This window comes from Ruditapes philippinarum, unplaced genomic scaffold (assembly GCF_026571515.1).
Source record: "Ruditapes philippinarum isolate M1 unplaced genomic scaffold, ASM2657151v2 ctg2001_1_1_1_1, whole genome shotgun sequence".
In the NCBI taxonomy this organism is placed as follows: domain Eukaryota; kingdom Metazoa; phylum Mollusca; class Bivalvia; order Venerida; family Veneridae; genus Ruditapes; species Ruditapes philippinarum.
Genome location: NW_026859709.1, coordinates 56,544 through 75,460, shown reverse-complemented (window position 1 = coordinate 75,460; position 18,917 = coordinate 56,544). Strand labels below are relative to the sequence as shown.

General features: G+C 34.1%; 1 protein-coding gene across 1 annotated transcript; it reads right to left on the bottom strand.

Moving 5' to 3' along the window:
• Positions 1-874: 874 nt before the first annotated feature.
• LOC132757582 (crooked neck-like protein 1) lies at positions 875-17,575 on the bottom strand. Its single transcript, XM_060748899.1, has 16 exons — positions 17,413-17,575; positions 16,570-16,659; positions 16,066-16,128; positions 15,414-15,505; positions 14,710-14,793; positions 13,167-13,285; positions 12,470-12,592; positions 11,686-11,864; positions 10,499-10,660; positions 9,959-10,087; positions 9,022-9,234; positions 8,221-8,367; positions 3,510-3,704; positions 2,993-3,148; positions 1,663-1,755; positions 875-1,046 (listed from the first exon to the last, which is right to left on the bottom strand). The coding sequence occupies exons 1-16, from the start codon at positions 17,470-17,472 to the stop codon at positions 879-881; spliced, it is 2,073 nt and encodes a 690-aa protein (XP_060604882.1). The 5' UTR covers positions 17,473-17,575; the 3' UTR covers positions 875-878.
• Between the last annotated feature and the right edge of the window lie 1,342 nt (positions 17,576-18,917).

Sequence of the window (18,917 nt, the reverse complement as noted above, 5' to 3'; positions counted from 1 at the left end):
ACATTATTCATTTCTGATGTAATGATAATTATGTTGTCAAGACAGTGACATTATTCATTCTGATGTAATGATAATTATGTTGTCAAGACAGTGACATTATCATTCTGAAGTAATGATAATTGTGTTGTCAAGTCATTCTGATGTAATGATAATTATGTTGTCAAGACAGTGACATTATTCATTCTGATGTAATGATAATTATGTTGTCAAGACAGTGACATTATTCATTCTGATGTAATGATAATTATGTTGTCAAGACAGTGACATTATTCATTCTGATGTAATGATAATTATGTTGTCAAGACAGTGACATTATTCATTCTGATGTAATGATAATTATGTTGTCAAGACAGTGACATTATTCATTCTGATGTAATGATAATTATGTTGTCAAGACAGTGACATTATTCACTCTGATGTAATGATAATTATGTTGTCAGGACAGTGACATTATTCATTCGGTTGTAATGATAATTGTGTTGTCAAGGTGATAATCTAAAAGGAGCATTATTTGAACATATCCAGAAACATCGACTTCTTTCTCTCCAAGAAATGATGAAAGGTTTATCAAACAAAATGACATTTTTACTGAATGAAACAAGAGCCAGCTTGCCCATTCAGTTAACTCTTTAAATGATCTTGATGACCCCCGTCATTACAATTCAAATCTTTCCCTCACTCTCCAACATATTTTTTTACCATAAAATATCATCAATATCACTGACTCAGCACTTTTTTCCCAAGTAATCCAATCATGGTCACATTCTGACATATTTGTCACACTTCTGTCACATTCACAACAGCATCATATGTCATAGTCACATACTATCTATTCTGTCACACTAATGTCACATGTCACAGTATTGCCACACTATGTTTCAGTCTGAAGCAGTTTCCATGGAGTCTTCATTGTCATTATCGGAACCTTCTTTCTCGGCTTGAGTCTGTTTCCATTTCTTAGCCATGGCGAGTAGTTTGAGATTAGGTTGAGCAGTAGTTTCATCAGGAAATATGTAGTCATAATACTCCTCCCAGCCTGCATCAGTCTGTAATATATATGGGAATCATTTGTAAAACATCTTTTTATACATTCACTTTCAACAATAGTAATTTTGTACCATGAACTTTTCCTGCTTTGTTTCTAGAATTTTCTATTACATTTAGTTTTGAAATGTTCAGTGCAATGGTCATTATAATTAAGTGCATTTTAATATTAATATATGATCTTAAATCTGAAACCGACTAAATAGTACTGGCAGATAAAAGTAATATATTGCTGTGTAATAACTAGAAACTCAAACCTAAAAATCATTAAGCGATCAATTAAGATATTAAATCTGGAGACAAAGTAGTTGGTATGACTTAACTCAAAGCCTAAATACACTAAAGCAAAAGTCATAATGCCATTCCAAAACATCAAAAAAAAATATAGACAAAACTCTTTCACATTAGAAGTTAATTGATGCTTACTGTCTGTTTAAATAATTGTATTCAATTATTGTATTCATGATCTTATTGTCATCCTTACAATGGCTCAAAGAAGTATCAAGTGGATCTGAGTTCATATTGACAGTGATAAATTCAATTACTAGTAGGTAATTTGAATTAGATTTTATATATCAAAAGAACAATAATTAAATATGATATAAAGACAATATATACCCCATCATCTGTCTGGATCTTCCTTCGCTTCTTCACCTTCTGTGGTAACAACTTCTCAACCTTCTTCTGTGACTCCTCATCTCCACATTCAGCCTGAAAAACAATCATGACAAGACTATTCTCAAGAACACAATATTATTTTGGCAAGATTTAAATAATGTATTACATGAAGCAAGCTCTGCTCACAGAAATTTTGTGAAGTTGAACCAATATATACCTTCACAATATATTGGTTAAATGTCCTTTCTGGATGGAGCATTAGCAACTTCAAGAATGACAGTACACACAGATATTTCCTGTGCTCGATAGTAATATATGAGACTGGATGTTGCAATTGTTTTTCAAATTTAAAAAGAGGAATAATCCAGTGAAAATCATTGATAAAATTATCAACATTTGTCAATGACTTAAAGTTATGACCCTGAAGACATTATTTTGTAATGTTTCAAAAAATATTTTTAATACTTAATGAGAAATAACTTGAATGCAAAACTTTGCCATGTTAAGCCAATGGTAAAGACAATACTTGTGTGCATAAGACAGCTAAAAATGAATTACATCCAGCTTTCAAGGGTTACATGCCTTCATTTACAGTTATTTATCTTATGGGCTTTTACTTACAAATGATCAGTTTGAACTTTTGTTTTCACAGGAAAAAATGATGGTTCATGATATTGCCAAGTAATAGGGAAAAGGAAAAGAAAATCCTTTCTTATCTTTTTAATACACTCAGTAGTGTAAACATAAGGGTACATTCATAGACAGAATTGTTCTTTTCATCAGAACAGAGAACATTTATATTTTGTTTATATCTAAAATATTATTCATGCATGTCTAACACAAGTATGTAACAATGTATTTGATTATCAGTCATACACTGGTAGCAAGAATTTTAACCTGTCTTTAGAGATTCATTTAACGATTATACCTTGCAAATGTATACATATATATCAGCTTAGATCAGCTACTGTATAGCAAGTGCTAGCAGTTGCAAGGATTTGTCTATGACAACAGATGCCAAGCTAACCAAGTCATCTGACATGATTCTAAACATTTGACTGCTCAATTTTCAACAACAAAAAATACCTGTAAGTAACAAAGGGTCGTTCCAAATTCAAAACAGCACAAAAGGTTATGTCCATCCAGGCTGGTCCATTACATAAATTAAATAGGTTAAGAGTTTAGTCTAATTTTCTTCAAGAAAAAAAAATCATCCTTGAATAAAAGTTCAATGTTTTCGATTCATGATCTAAACCTAAAAATTAAATCAATAACTTTAAATGGCATGCTGAAAACATACAATATGCAAAGTCAAAAAGCAGGAATCTACCTCAAATGCCTGCCAAGATTCCAGTATCATCAACCGCTCTTCTTTCTCATCTGAGTTTTTGAGTGAGGAGACAGCTTCCTGATATATGCCACGAGTGTTCTTTAATGCCTCAGGATGACCTGTTGTCTTCTCAAATTGGGCAAAACTTATCCACACCTACAGTTTCAAAGGCAAAAAAATAAGAACATCAATTTAAAGCATTATCATTTTTGTATTACTTTGCATTAATTCGATATATTACCTAAAAGCTTTTTAATGTCTTTTTTCAAGGTCAATCCTACAAGGGTCATGTCATTTGGCAACTTTAACACCTTCCAAAGATGCCCCTCTATGCATTTAATTAAACATAATTAGGCACCTGGGTGAAACCACCAACCATCATTCAACCCTCTCTGATTACTTCAATCCATTCAATCAGATAAACAAGTATGACTGACAAAACTCAGAGCATGGTCAATTAAGCTATCACTTATTTATTTTTGTAATACTTTATTTTTGAATTTTCAATTATTTTTACCTTGACATGTTTGGTTCTCTGGAGCAGACGTCTGTAAAGATTTCTAGTGTTGTTATATTCTTCTTGCTCGATCTCAAAGTCAATGTAGGCTTTCCATAGAACTTCAGGCATATCCAGCTTGGTCTGTGATATAGCTAGCTCATATATGGCTCGAGTTCTTTCAACATCTCCAAGAATACTTTCCAATTCTGCATACTTTACATAGAAATAAATATGAACTGATATCAGCATAAACTAGAGGATGCTTTTGTAAAAAAGCGCATGTCTCCCCCACTGCTGAGAATAACTGTGAATGGAAACAGGAATGGAAATGGAGATAAAAGAACAGAGTATATAAAACCAGACAACTGATATATCACTGATATATCAATAATAGTTAAATGTCCTCACTGATAAGAACTCTAGTTATCATCCGGAAATGAGAAAATGACCAATGGTCACTGTGACCTTAACCTTTGACCTACTGACCCCATAAACAAGAGGGATCATCTGCTCAATAAGACCAATCATCCTATGAAGTTTGAGGGTTGTAGGTCTAAAGGAACTCTAGTTATCATCCGGAAAGGAGAAATTAACCAACGGTCGCTGTGACCTTGACCTTTGACCTACTGACCATTAAAACAATAGGGATCATTTGATTAATAAGACCAATCATCCTATGAAGTTTGAGGGTTGTAGGTCAAAAGGAACTCTAGTTATCATCCGGAAATGAGAAATTGACCAACGGTCACTGTGACCTTGACCTTTGACCTACTGACCCCAAAAACAATAGGGATCATCTGCTCTATAAGACCAATCATCCTATGAAGTTTGGGGGCTGTAGGTCAAAAGGAACTCTAGTTATCATCCGGAAACGAAAAATTGACCAACGGTCACTGTGACCTTGACCTTTGAACTACTGACCCCAAAAACAATAGGGATCATCTGCTCAATAAGACCAATCATCCTATGAAGTTTGAGGTCTGTAGGTCTAAAGGAACTCTAGTTATCATCCGGAAACGAGAAATTGACCAACGGTCAGTGTGACCTTGACCTTTGACCTACTGACCCAAAAACAATAGGGATCATCAGCTCTATAAGACCAATCATCCTATGAAGTTTGAGGGCTGTAGGTCAAAAGGAACTCTAGTTATCATCCGGAAACGAGAAATTGACCAACGGTCACTGTGACCTTGACCTTTGAACTACTGACCCCAAAAACAATAGGGATCATCTGCTCAATAAGACCATTCATCCTATGAAGTTTGAGAGCTGTAGGTCAAAAGGAACTCTAGTTATCGTCCGGAAACGAAGAATGGACGGACGGACTGACAGACGGACGGACTGACGGACGGACAGGGCAAAAAACAATATGTCTCCCCCGAGGTGGGGGAGACATAATTATTATTAGCATTAATGACTTAATCTCAATTTTCATATCACTGAAACATGCACTATTTAATTGATCACATGGTACAAATACATTGAAATGATTTTCAAAACTTTTGTGCAGGACCTATAAATGATTATTCCTATGAATTCAGAAGTTTGGATGTAAAAAGTTATAATATAAAGAAATTGAGCGGCGTCACGACAAAACCAACATAATGGGTTTGCGACCAGCAAGGATCCAGACCAGTCTGCGCATCCGCGCAGTCTGATCAGGATCCATGCTGTTCGCTATCAGTTTCTCCACTTGTAAAAGGGTTGGTAAGCGAACAGCATGGATCCTGATCAGACTTTGCGAAGGCGCAGGCTGGTCTGGATCCATGCTGGTCACAAACCCATTATGTTGGTTTTGTCATGGCGCAGCTCAATTAATTTATTATGACTATGACATATACCAGGCAACAGCTGACTCATTTTAGCTAATCTAAATCTGCTCTATAAGACCAATCATCCTATGAAGTTTGAGGGCTGTAGGTCAAAAGGAACTCTAGTTATCATCCGGAAACGAAAAATTGACCAACGGTCACTGTGACCTTGACCTTTGAACTACTGACCCCAAAAACAATAGGGATCATCTGCTCAATAAGACCAATCATCCTATGAAGTTTGAGGTCTGTAGGTCTAAAGGAACTCTAGTTATCATCCGGAAACGAGAAATTGACCAACGGTCAGTGTGACCTTGACCTTTGACCTACTGACCCCAAAAACAATAGGGATCATCAGCTCTATAAGACCAATCATCCTATGAAGTTTGAGGGCTGTAGGTCAAAAGGAACTCTAGTTATCATCCGGAAACGAGAAATTGACCAACGGTCACTGTGACCTTGACCTTTGAACTACTGACCCCAAAAACAATAGGGATCATCTGCTCAATAAGACCATTCATCCTATGAAGTTTGAGAGCTGTAGGTCAAAAGGAACTCTAGTTATCGTCCGGAAACGAAGAATGGACGGACGGACTGACGGACGGACGGACTGACAGGGCAAAAACAATATGTCTCCCCCCGAGGTGGGGGAGACATAATTATTATTAGCATTAATGACTTAATCTCAATTTTCATATCACTGAAACATACACTATTTAATTGATCACATGGTACAAATACATTGAAATGATTTTCAAAACTTTTGTGCAGGACCTATAAATGATTATTACTATGAATTCAGAAGTTTGGATGTAAAAAGTTATAATATAAAGAAATTGAGCGGCGTCACGACAAAACCAACATAATGGGTTTGCGACCAGCAAGGATCCAGACCAGTCTGCGCATCCGCGCAGTCTGATCAGGATCCATGCTGTTCGCTATCAGTTTCTCGACTTGTAAAAGGGTTGGTAAGCGAACAGCATGGATCCTGATCAGACTTTGCGAAGGCTCAGGCTGGTCTGGATCCATGCTGGTCACAAACCCATTATGTTGGTTTTGTCATGGCGCAGCTCAATTAATTTATTATGACTATGACATATACCAGGCAACAGCTGACTCATTTTAGCTAATCTAAAAATAGATTTAGCAAAAGAAAGCAAACTGTCCCAGATAGTTTTGATGTAATTGAGAAATAATCAATAATTTCATGCTATTTTCTTCTTATTATTTTTTTTAATTGTGTACTGTAAGTCTTACATAATATATAACTGAATTTATGCGTTGAAAACTTCTGTGGAGAAAAAATCAATATTTTTCATGCTATTTTCTCCATTTTTTTTTTAAATTTTGCACTGTAACTCTTATACAATATATAACTGAAATTATGTGTTGAAAACTTATGTGGATAGCTTTGCAGGAGAACTTCAAAGATAATAAAATATATTGAGAATTATTTACCAAAATTTTTTTTTTTAAAAAGTATGTTTTTATCAATTTCAAATTCAAAGCTTTGCCTCATCTTAAACCAATGAAAACTAGACCTATCACTGAAGGTGATTAATACCCCCACCAGCAACTTTGAATTTTGAAAAAAAAGTAGTCTGAAGAAAAATTTGAACAAAAACTATCAACTGTGTACAAAGAAATATTTCAATTAATTGTAATCACAACTGGGGTCTTGAAATAAGCTTGCTATACACCAAGTTTGATTACAATATCTCATTCCTAACTCTAGTTAATGTGCGGAAACCATTTTTCTATTTTAAATAACACTATAACGGTGACCTTGACCCTAGGGGGTCCAAATGCAATACCAACCCAGGTCTTCATATAAGCTTCCTATACACCAAATAAGATTATAATATCTCATTCCTAACTCTAGTTATTGTCCGAAAAGCATTTTTCTATTTTTCGTAACAGTGACCTTAACCTTGACCCCAGGGGGTTCAAATGCAATACCAACCAAAGTCTTCATATAAGCTTGCTAAACACCAAGTTTGATAACAATATCTCATTCCTAACTCTAGTTATTGTCCGGAAACCATTTTTCTATTTTTAGTAACACTCTAACGGTGACCTTGACCCTAGGGGGTCCAAATGCAATACCAACCCAGGTCTTCATATAAGCTTCCTTTACACCAAATTAGATTACAATATCTCATTCCTAACTCTAGTTATTGTCCGAAAACCATTTTTCTATTTTTCCTAACGGTGACCTTGACCTTGACACCAGGGGGTTCAAATGCAATACCAACCCAGGTCTTCATATAAGCTTGCTATATGCCAAGTTTGATAACAATATCTCAATCCTAACTCTAGTTATTGTCCGGAAACCATTTTTCTATTTTTAGTAACGGTGACCTTGACCTTGACCCCAGGGGCTTGACCCCAGGGGGTCCAAATGCAATACCAACCCAGGTCTTCATATAAGCTTGCTATACACCGAGTTTGATTACAGTATCTCATTCCTAAGTCAAGTTATTGTCCGGAAACCATTTTTCTATTTTTAGTAACAGTGACCTTGACCTTGACCCCAGAGGGCCCAAATGCAATACCAACCCAGGTCTTCATATAAGCTTGCTATACGCCAAGTTTGATAACAATATCTCATTCCTAACTCTAGTTATTGTCCGGAAACCATTTTTCTATTTTTAGTAACGGTGACCTTGACCTTGACCCCAGGGGGTCCAAATGCAATACCAACCGGAGTTTCCACATAAGGTTGCTATATACCAAGTTTGATTACAATACCTCATTCTAAACTCTAGTTATCCAAGTTAAACCATGATGTGGACCGACCGACGGACCGACCGACCAACCGACCGACCGACCGACCGACAAGCTGACTCCTATATACCCCCCCTAAACTTCGTTTGTGGGGGTATAATTAACATGACAACAAGGACTTGTTACAATACCTTCATCCAAGTTGTACAATTTTCTGGTCCAAATTCCAAGAATTTTTCATACAACACTCGGCACCTTTCAAATTCCCTGAGCTGTAGTTCCATATCTATATAACCTCGAAATAATTTGTTCTTTGGACATTTTCCTATTGCAACTCCCTGATAAATATAAAATATCAATTTAACAACATTAACAACCAATAATTGTTTACCTTATTCAAGATAACATTGTTTTCCTAAATATAACATAATAATATTAAAGAATATACACTGTGCATTGCAATTGTCAGCGTTTTTATGCTTATTAATTTTTAATAGAAGATGGCATAGCTTATTTGTAGACTTAAAATTTAAGAAAGCATAATTATACAAATGCTTCTTCTCAAAAGTAACAAATACTCTTGAGTTTTAAATATAAAAAGGACTATCATGCATTTTAATTAATGTTTTAAATTATTTATATTTTTTTGGAAGCAAGCAGCAGAATTTACTAAAATTTTCTGAAACAATAAAAAAGTGACTTTTCAAAATGATCAGATTTTCAGTTAAAATTTTGTCTACTATTAAACTATCTGAAATGACTGAAAGCACGAGTTCCTTTTACACAGAAACCATTGTACAGTTTCATTTATATGCCTGTATTTTATTTATCCCTATTTAAGGTGGTAGGTTAAAATTGTTTTTAAAGACTTTGTCACCTTAGTGCAGTAATGGGTTAGCTCCTATCAAATTATATAGAGCTCCTATCAAATTATATAAAGAGTTAAGCCGTTACTGCACTAAGGGTGACATATTGTTTATATCAAGACTCACCATAACTTTTCTAGCATTTTGGAGATTCTTCTGACGTAATTCAAACTGAGCAAAGAGAAGCCATATTTTGGCGAAAGTAAATTTTTTATGTGGAATGATATCGAGGCAAGCTTTGTAAACCTGCCGCGTCCTCTCCTCATCTTCAGTCTCTAATTCCTCGTACAGCGCGTAGTTTATCCACAAATATATATATCTTCTCCAGAACCTTTTATCCTGAAATAAAACAAGCAAAATATATTTGACGGCTTTCTTATTTTAGAGCATGCTGAAAAGGTAAGAGGTAAATTTGAATATATGAAAATTAAATGGGTCACAGGAATTATTTTGTGTAAATGTAAATAGAACTTTCAGAGGCCAAAATACATCTGCCAATACATACAGCTCATTATGAACTGTTGGCTTGAAAAGGGAAAAAAATCAATATCAATCTAATTCTGTTGGAAAAGAAAATAACAGAGCAATAGTACAACATGTATTTTCAGAGAATAATGTGTGATATGGACGCTGTAAGACATTCTTATATTCATATCAAAATAATTTCTACTGAGCAAAACACAACAACATCAAAATATCTCTGGCCAATTAAAATCACTTTCTCTTCACCACCAGTCCTGTATGAATGTGGAATACTTTCACGTAAAGAAGTTATACATGTTGGTTTACAAAACATTTGGTTATAAAACTATGATGACCATTTCTTCATAAAATGACCTTATTTAAACCTTATTTGATTTTTCACAACCATTTTGGAATCATACTAGCCAATATGCTACTTTAAAAATGTTGATATACCTTAAAAATTGAAATCAACAAGTCATTGTTTCTTAGAGCAAGAAGTTTTAGGCTCATTTCTAAGCATCCATTAATTCCAGTGTGTTTATTAGCTTATAGCTTACTACCTTAACTTATCCAACCAGCAACAAAAGTAACAACCAACCTGTGATGGTGGTATATTAGCTATTGCTCGTTCATATGTATCCCTAATCTGGTCCACATTGCCGTCTGCTTCCAGCAGTCTCAGGTAGTCAAACCAAGCATCATAGTTTAGAGGATTTGTTTTTACCTCCTATAAATAGATTCACTACTGGGTAAAAACATATCAAACTGCACAGAGTATCTCAAGAAAACCACAAGATAAACTTAAAGAACAATTAAACACATAATTCCATATTTCTCTTTTCTTGTCAGTTGTAAATGAAACTTAGTGAAAACCACATACAATATTGCATAATGGCATAATGTAAAATTTAAGTGGAAGTACAAAAAAATATCATTTTTCCCCCCTTTTTTTCATGAAGATTTATAAGAATATTCAAAATGATGAATCTGTGGTAAGAGAAATATTCAAGATTAATATAAATTTCATGCAAGCTAATGTAATGTAAGCTTAATTGCATACATTTTCTGCAACAAAAATAACTTATTCACATACAAAGACTGTTATTTTGACACAACAATTTGACAAAAGAATTCTTACCTCTTCATACTGAAATCTTCTTTTGCTGACAATAACATCTTCAATAGCTGCCCGAGATCCAAATTTTTTCTCGTGTATTGTGTAATTCTTATATATTTCCTGACATTTCTCTTTTGGTAGATGGTCTAGAGCATATTTGTATATAACTCTAGCTCTCTCATGCTGAAGGAAAGAAAACATCAATATTAAAATGTATAGATTTTACAGAGCATCAAATCAAGACAAAAACACCATTGGATACTAATCTTTAGCTTAATATTTGCTGTTAAGAATGTCATATGATGACTTTTAAACTTCACAGGTTTCTGTTGGGGTTGTTCTTGGATACCCCTCCATGCATTATGTCAGGCACAAGCAGGCACCTGAAACCAACCTACCAACCAAACAGCCAGCCAAAGGCACAAGCAGGCACCTGAAACCAACCTACCAACCAAACAGCCAGCCAATGGCACAAGCAGGCACCTGAAACCAACCTACCAACCAAACAGCCAGCCAGTCAACCAAAATTGTTTCTTTGTTTGTTTGTTTCATTTTACACCTTTTCCCAACAATATTTCAGTCATATAGGCGGGTAGTTTCATAACCATTGTTCCTGGAGAGTTACACCAGTACTAGACTACTTTGCTCCGTGCTAAACTACCAAAGCATCTCCCGGGGATCAAACCCACCAAAAATTCATTAGGGAAGTCTATTACTATGATAGACACTGTTATTAAATACAAAGTTCTGCATGCTTAAATATTTAATTAGAAATTGAAAAAAATAACATATCCATATAACAACAAAAGATTTAAATAAATGTTTAAGGGGAAATAAGATAACTTTAAGCCCAGAAATCAATAACAATTATTTTAACCAGTCAAAGCATTGACCAACTCGAGCAAGTGTCACGGTTCAGAGCTATTAAATATTAAGGGGAGAGGATGCATAAGCTGCCGGATAACTCAGTGGGTAAAGCTGCAGAATTGTATTTCCATGGTCCCAAGTTTGAGTGATGGTCATGCTGCAATTTTTTCCCCTTAACAGTGAACAGTTCTGAACCCAGACATACTCCCTCATTATACTGAAGTTCGTCCTCAAATTATCTTAATAAATTATAACATGAAATTATGTGATTTATTTTTAATTTTTCTTGAACCATTTGTTTAATATGAACAAATTTTCCACATTTCATATACATGTAGTACCTCTTTTTGGCCTTCTTCAAATTTAGCAAATGATATGATAAGTTTCTCGTCCATGTTGTCCTCACCAAAATACTCGACAGCTCTCTCATAGATCGACCTAGCACTGTTAATATAGCTGTTCTTCTCCTCAAACTTGGCATATTTTATCCAGTTTTTCACCTCAGGATGTACAATCACAAGTGAATACAGTCAAGGAGAACAACTGTTATTTCTGACCTATAATTAATGCATTCAAAGCAGGGATACAAATTACAATGTAATGATGCCAGGCTATGAAAAGTTGAAAACAGTATATTATTGATCTTTTACTTACCCATTTAACACTAGCAATAACCAGTTTAAAGCCATACCAGGCTACACATCAATGCAGCTTGACTAAGCTCTTTACTGCTGGCTGATTAGATTTATTATTTTGAGTCTGACATTATTTTGGGGGTTGGGTTTTACGTTGCAACAACACGGTAAAGGTCATATGGCATATTTCCAACTTTTCTTGCTGAACCTGAATAGAATATGTTCTGTAAGCTAGGTGGATGGCTTCCTCACATGAAAGAATTCAAAGTCCTTGATAGGATTCTAACTCCCAGAATGAGGGGCAAGTTGTTTTATGTCAACAACCTTAACCACTTGGCTGAGAACGCCCCTTGAGTCTGATATAAAAGGTTTCTTGGTCTGGTTATAATGTTCTGTACAAGTAATCAAGGTGACAAAAATTTACTATTTACATATATGCAGAGAAAATTTTATGCAATTTCTTAACTGTGAACTGCAAGTAAAAGGATATATCGTTCATAAATCATTCTGGCTCTGTCAAGCTCCTTGTATCTCAGTTCAAAGTTGATATAGGAGTGCCAGGCTTGTTCTTCTGGTTCCCATTCCATCCATCTCTCAAATACTTGACGGCATCCTATATAGTTAAACACATAATAAAACATATCAACTTCAGCACAAAATATGACAAAATTATTTTCCTGTTGTCTTTTTTTGGTCATATATTATAAACAAAAATCATATTGGGACACTCATGCTTTAATGATCATGAAAGACCACACACGTCCATTAATATTTTCAAAGGTAGAACCACTGATCTTCTTTTGGTACACTGAATAGCTATCGCACATGCAGAATGTGCAATTTGTCAAAAGCAAATACATGTACACAGAGTTGAGAACCTAATTGCATGTGGTCTCGGGCAGCTACAAGTCATCCCCTGGGACAAGTATACATTTTCATAAAGAAACACTTAAATAAAATACCAAGGTAAATTTCTTTCACATTAGTTCAAGTGAATAAATTTTGACCATACATTAACTGTATTCAGAACTAATACATAGTGCATACTGTCTTTAATATCAAATTCTTATAAAATTTTGTTGACAGACAATGCAGCATATCTGAACAAATATGTTTCAAACCGCAAGTGACAGAGTTTTATATCATGTCAGATATAAATATGACATTACAGTTTGTACATGACATACCTGCAATGTTTCCCAACATTTCCTCCATGTATGTGTACTTGTACCAGAACTGGTTTGCCCGCGGCAACACTGTAACAGCCCTGTCCCATATATTTCTGGCATGATTTATTTGACGGCATCTACAAGTACACAAAATCTTTATTACAAAGCCATATAATTTTTTTTTCCTTTTTCACTTTTCTGAAATTAATTCACAAAACACAACGATCAATTTATATTTCAGAAAGTTGTAAAACTTAATTCTCACAAACACCACAATTAATTTTGCATTAGATATACTTTATATGTTTTAATATTGAGTGCAATTCAGTATGATACTTGACTGCACATGAGCTGAAGTATGAAGGCCAAAAATTATTTTGGACAAAATTGCTCTGATGGACAACTGTACAGATTTCTAACTGGTAATTCTGCTATAAAATTGAATGCCTTAGCTTAGTGATGGTGTGTGGTTTCTCTTACAAAGACTATCATTCCGTACAAAACTGCACAATGTTGAATTGTTACTGAAAATAAGTTGAACTACATAGAGTTGAATATGAATTAACCCTTCAACTGCTTGCACCTACTTAATCTAACCATGCAACCAGTGCAGCATAAGATCAGCAAGCATTTTAATGCCATCAGTTCATGGTCTGCACTGTTCACTTTCATTCGGTACATATTATGAAATTTTCCCTTAAAGGAACTCCACTGACATCCAAAATATATGAAATTCTTTCATAAAGCAATTGAGGTGCCACTTTTCAATTTTGGGTCATTTTTCATAATTAGAATAATTATTCTGGAAAAATGGAGAGTGCGAATGATTTGAAATTTTGCACACAAATTGTTCATATAGACATACATCAAATGGAACACTAATCCCGAAAAATTATTTTAAGTTCCATCATGTCACAAAACTTCAATGAAGTCCCTTTAAATAGATGAATGGTTTTATCCAGGTTGAAAGGACAAGTCTATTTAATCTATTTAGCTAGAAAAAGGATAGGTAAGTTATATGTCACTGGATTAACTTTAGGCTTGTAGTCACTTTTATACTACGAAGTTTAGTACACAAGTTATATGATATCTGGCAACATTTTGTCAAGTCAATTTGCAACCTCATGTCTTCATACACTACAAATGTGTGCATGGAAGATATCCTAGTTTGCTTACTGGATAAAACAGAATAAATTGAGGTATGCTAAAAATTATCCAAAAAAAAAACATTACAAAAAGTTTTTTGATTGTTTGATTTATGTCACAAAGACCCAGTCTATGTCATACTGCGACATACCAGCTTTACTTGTGGAAGAAGACCTCAGATGCCCTTCCGTGCATTATTTCAGGCACGAAAGGGTACAGAGTAGAACCACCAACATTCCGTAAGCTAGCTGGATAGCTTCTTACCATGAAAGAATCCAAAGTTCTTGTTGGTATTCAAACTCACAACAGTGAGACACAAGTGGCTGAATTTAACAACCTTAACCACTCGGTCACAGATGCCCCACTTACAAAAAGACTCATTTCTATTCTAAAACACGGAGAATATACACTATACCTCATTTCCATCTCAGCATATTTCAGCCAAACTGTGATATTTCTATGATCTACATCTAATGCTCTTTCATGTACAGACCTTGCCCTGAAAATATACCAAAATTAACCAATCTCAAACAGTTCTAAATATCTCAAATTAGATCTATGTAATGAAGAAATAGCTATTATTCTTCACTTATGATTAGAAAATAGATATCAATTTTGAGTTCATTGTTGTAAGCAAATGCATGGTTTGGGTTCAAATGTGTACTAAGGAATATAATCACAAAGCATTTGACAGATAAAACATGCAGTTTTATATAATGTTATTCATAAAAAATTCATAACTATTTACATTCTAACACGCTGATAAGAAAGAGAACTGATAAAATTTATGTTGAACAACATTGAGCATAGAAGTAATTTTCCTGACATCATTTGGTTTATTGATGTCATATCTGACATCATATCATCACCTTAGTGCAATAACTGAATAAGTTCTTCTAAATTTTATTCTTTTATTATGGCATGTTAGCATTCCTTTTTCATGCTGTGCATATATTGTGTAATAATGCACTTGTTTGCCAAGGGAATGGGGTGAAGCGTTTTAGAATGATAGATTTAAAACTGAAAAGATTTAACTAAACTTTATCAGGTGTATGTGTAATGAAATCAGCTTACTTCAAATTAGAAAATGTCCATTGGTTATGAACACCGCTCATTTACCTTTGTATTTCTTTCTGACTTTCCTCCCATGCAGCATATTTGATCCAGTTTGTCATCATACCCCTATTCTTTCTAATATTGTCCTCAAACATCTGAAAGTTTAAGATTTGAAACAGTGTAAATTGAATATTATTGCCTAATATGTAGTACTGTGTTGTTAGTTGTAAAAGGTTCAAAGTTTTATTTGATTCACTTTACTCATTCCATTTTTAAGGTATAGTAAAACGCAGACAGCCGATACTTAGGTTTTGGAGTCCTTTTAATAGTGAACTGGTATCAATTTCTTTAAGAGTTAAATAAGAGACCAATAAATGTAATATCACTAGACAGTAGACAACATATGAAATGTTACAGAACATTTTACTTGTCTATCTTTAACAATTACATACATGTGTAGTCACAATTAACTTGATGAATTTATGTAATGGATTTTCCCTGCTTTGAAACTGAACAGTTCATGCAAAGAATATAGGATTTCAGTTTAAAGAACACCCCCAAAATTGAACTTTCTTCCTCCAAGTCATTGTTGAAATTTTAAACCTAAATCTGTAAATGGCATTGAAGTGATACAAAGAAAATGACACCACAACTTTACTTTAAACTGCATGATAACTGAAGTATTTTTAAATAAATATGTAATATTTTTATATACCTTTCGCTGTCTCAGACGATATGCTTGCAGCTCATCTGGGTCAGATATCTTCTGTTTTGGTGGCTGTAACACAAGCAGAAACATATAACTTGACTATGACTGTTTTAAACAAATATTGATATCAATATATACATGTTCATGTGTCTGAACATGTGTCCTTTAAAATAATAAACCATCCAGTTAAGATGGTTATAACTATAATGGAAGGACAGTCTTTCAAATCTTTGTGGAACAAAATTTCACAAAACAATATATTTAGACATTGGCATATAATGACTTTATTAAAAAGATAAGAAAATGTAAGCAGCTTCCTAATGCAAGTGCTAGCTGTACTGTGCATGTCCCTTTCAAAATTCAATACTACTACCATGGTCAACTAAAAATTTGATTCTGCCATAAATTGAAAAACTTCATGCAAATATTGCCATATTAATTTACCCTTCTTCAAAAATAGTATTCATTATTTAAATCTTTATAAATAGAAAACAGATGAAAGTTTATTACCGGTGGGACAAGCTCTAGCTCCCTTTCTTTTGCTTCTCTCAGCAGCTGTTCCGCTGTTATTTGAACAGGCGCTGGCATTTTATTTTTCACCTGAAATGAATACGTAAATGATTTATAAACATAAATGTCATGATATATACAAAGTCCAAAAGAGGAGGCACTGATCGATATGCAATTAAGCACATTATTATTGTTGTCATTAGTTAAACTAATTAGACTTGTAAAATAGACATAAAGATAATTTTGGACAGGCAATGTCTTTTTTCCGACATAATGGTTTGACAGTATGAAAAAAGTTTGTAAAAATTTAAAATGGGTCAAACCGTTCAAGCCAAATTAATTAGGCTACATTATCATATGTAAGAAAGTCAATTTGAAACTGATCAACACAAAATCTTTAGTAAACACTTTGGTAAAAATACACACTTCATATTAATTTATGATTTATTAAACAAGAATCTCAAACAACTTTAAAGTTGAGAGTATCTTTGGATCATATTGCACAAAAATATGATAATCTATTATCTCTGAGTATATTTGGATAATTCCTTATTTGTTTATTGCCGTTATCTTTCCGTTTTAAGAGCCCAAGTTGAATTATGAAAGAAATTCAAATTTTATGCTTTGTAAAATAGATGTCCTTAATATGTTTCCGAAGAAGAAAATATTAAATTATGTTGTAATTTGGATAATTTCGAAAAATGCTTATTTTGATTTTTTTGTCATTGTTTATATACAGTATCATTCATAACTTTATGAAAATCGTTTTTCATAAAAAAAAAATGATAAACATCGCGAAATCATATGATTAACACGGATTAAAACATGTTACCCTCTGCTTACCTTTGCTATTTTTGGCATTTTCCTTTTGTCCTCTTTAGATTCCATGTCGACTTCCATCATTTTGAAGAAATTTGTTTATTTCTTGTCAAAATCGGGAAAAAAGACAAAATATGATATTCAAGACGTTTCTGTACAACAGAATAACAACACAACTGTGACACACACTAACGGGTGAATGCCACTATGTTCATTCAGGGTCTTTCTGGTTCATTGTAGTGATATTTTACCTGCGTGCGCACGCATCACCGTGTTTTGCACGAGTTTTATGCTAGCTTTTAATTTCAGTTTTATTACAGAAGCCCTCCGTTTTTAAATTGCAGCTCATACACCATTACGTCGAACATCACTGTGTACATGTGTACATGCAGATGATAGTGGGACACAGAACAGTGTAATTGCGAACAATTGAGTTGACATGTCCATGATTTAACCCTTTCACTGCCATAGGGACGTCCCTATTATTTTCGGCGTATTTGCCATATGGACGACTTTTTCCGTTTCCAGGCGCGTAGCTGCCTATACGCGAGTACGCAGCTGAATCCACATTATTTTGACCAAAAAAATTTTTTTGGTAAAAAAAATGTGGTTTGAAATTCAGCCGCGTTCGCCAGATCTGATAATTACCACACTGAATACTTTATAAATCATATAGCCTAAATCGTACACCATACCGTAGTATTTTTTTTGAAAAGTTGTCGGCCTTTGCAGCTCTTCAAAGTCGGAAGTTTGCACGCGCCGTATTTTCGAAATGTAAACAAATTGATATTATCATTAACGAGTTTGCGGCCAGCAAAGGCCGCAAGTTAGACTTGCTGTGAAATGTAGACTTGTTGAAATAAACGAAAGTAAAGCTATTCATCTCCATTTTTATGCTAAAATAAATGGATTTTTGTTGGTCAAGAAAGCTCTCCGGAGGCCCCAAAACGCACCAAATTGCACCATTTATTTCAAAATTTTCAGGGGGGGCATGCCCCCTGACCCCCCTAGATTATTTTGAATCCGCATTCTTTATAGGCTAGCTACGCGCCTGGTTTCTATAACAACAATTATAATAATGATAATAATAATGATAATAATGATAATAATAATAATAAATATACTGGTTTCCTTGCAGTTTCCGTCCCTAGCAGTTTTCCGGCCGTTTATCATTTTCGTCCAGTACAGTCTATTTTTACCAGTGAGGCGTCCACATTAATTCATCAATCAGAGAGACGTTTGTTTTCTATGCTAAACGTAGTACAACGATTTATATGTTTTGAAGTTTTGCCTGTTATATAAAGTTACATAAGAGAACTACCTACTTTTAAAAATAAGCAAAACCTGGGGAATTCTAGTTTGAATATCCATATGTACAATAACTAAGACCCCCCCCCCCCCCCCATTTTAGGTAAATCAATACTTCGGAAAATATTTTTGCAGACGACACGGAAGAGGTTGGGAATTTCTGTTTGTTTGATAAAACCATCTTAATATTGCTTTATGGTACTGAATTATATTTAAAATAA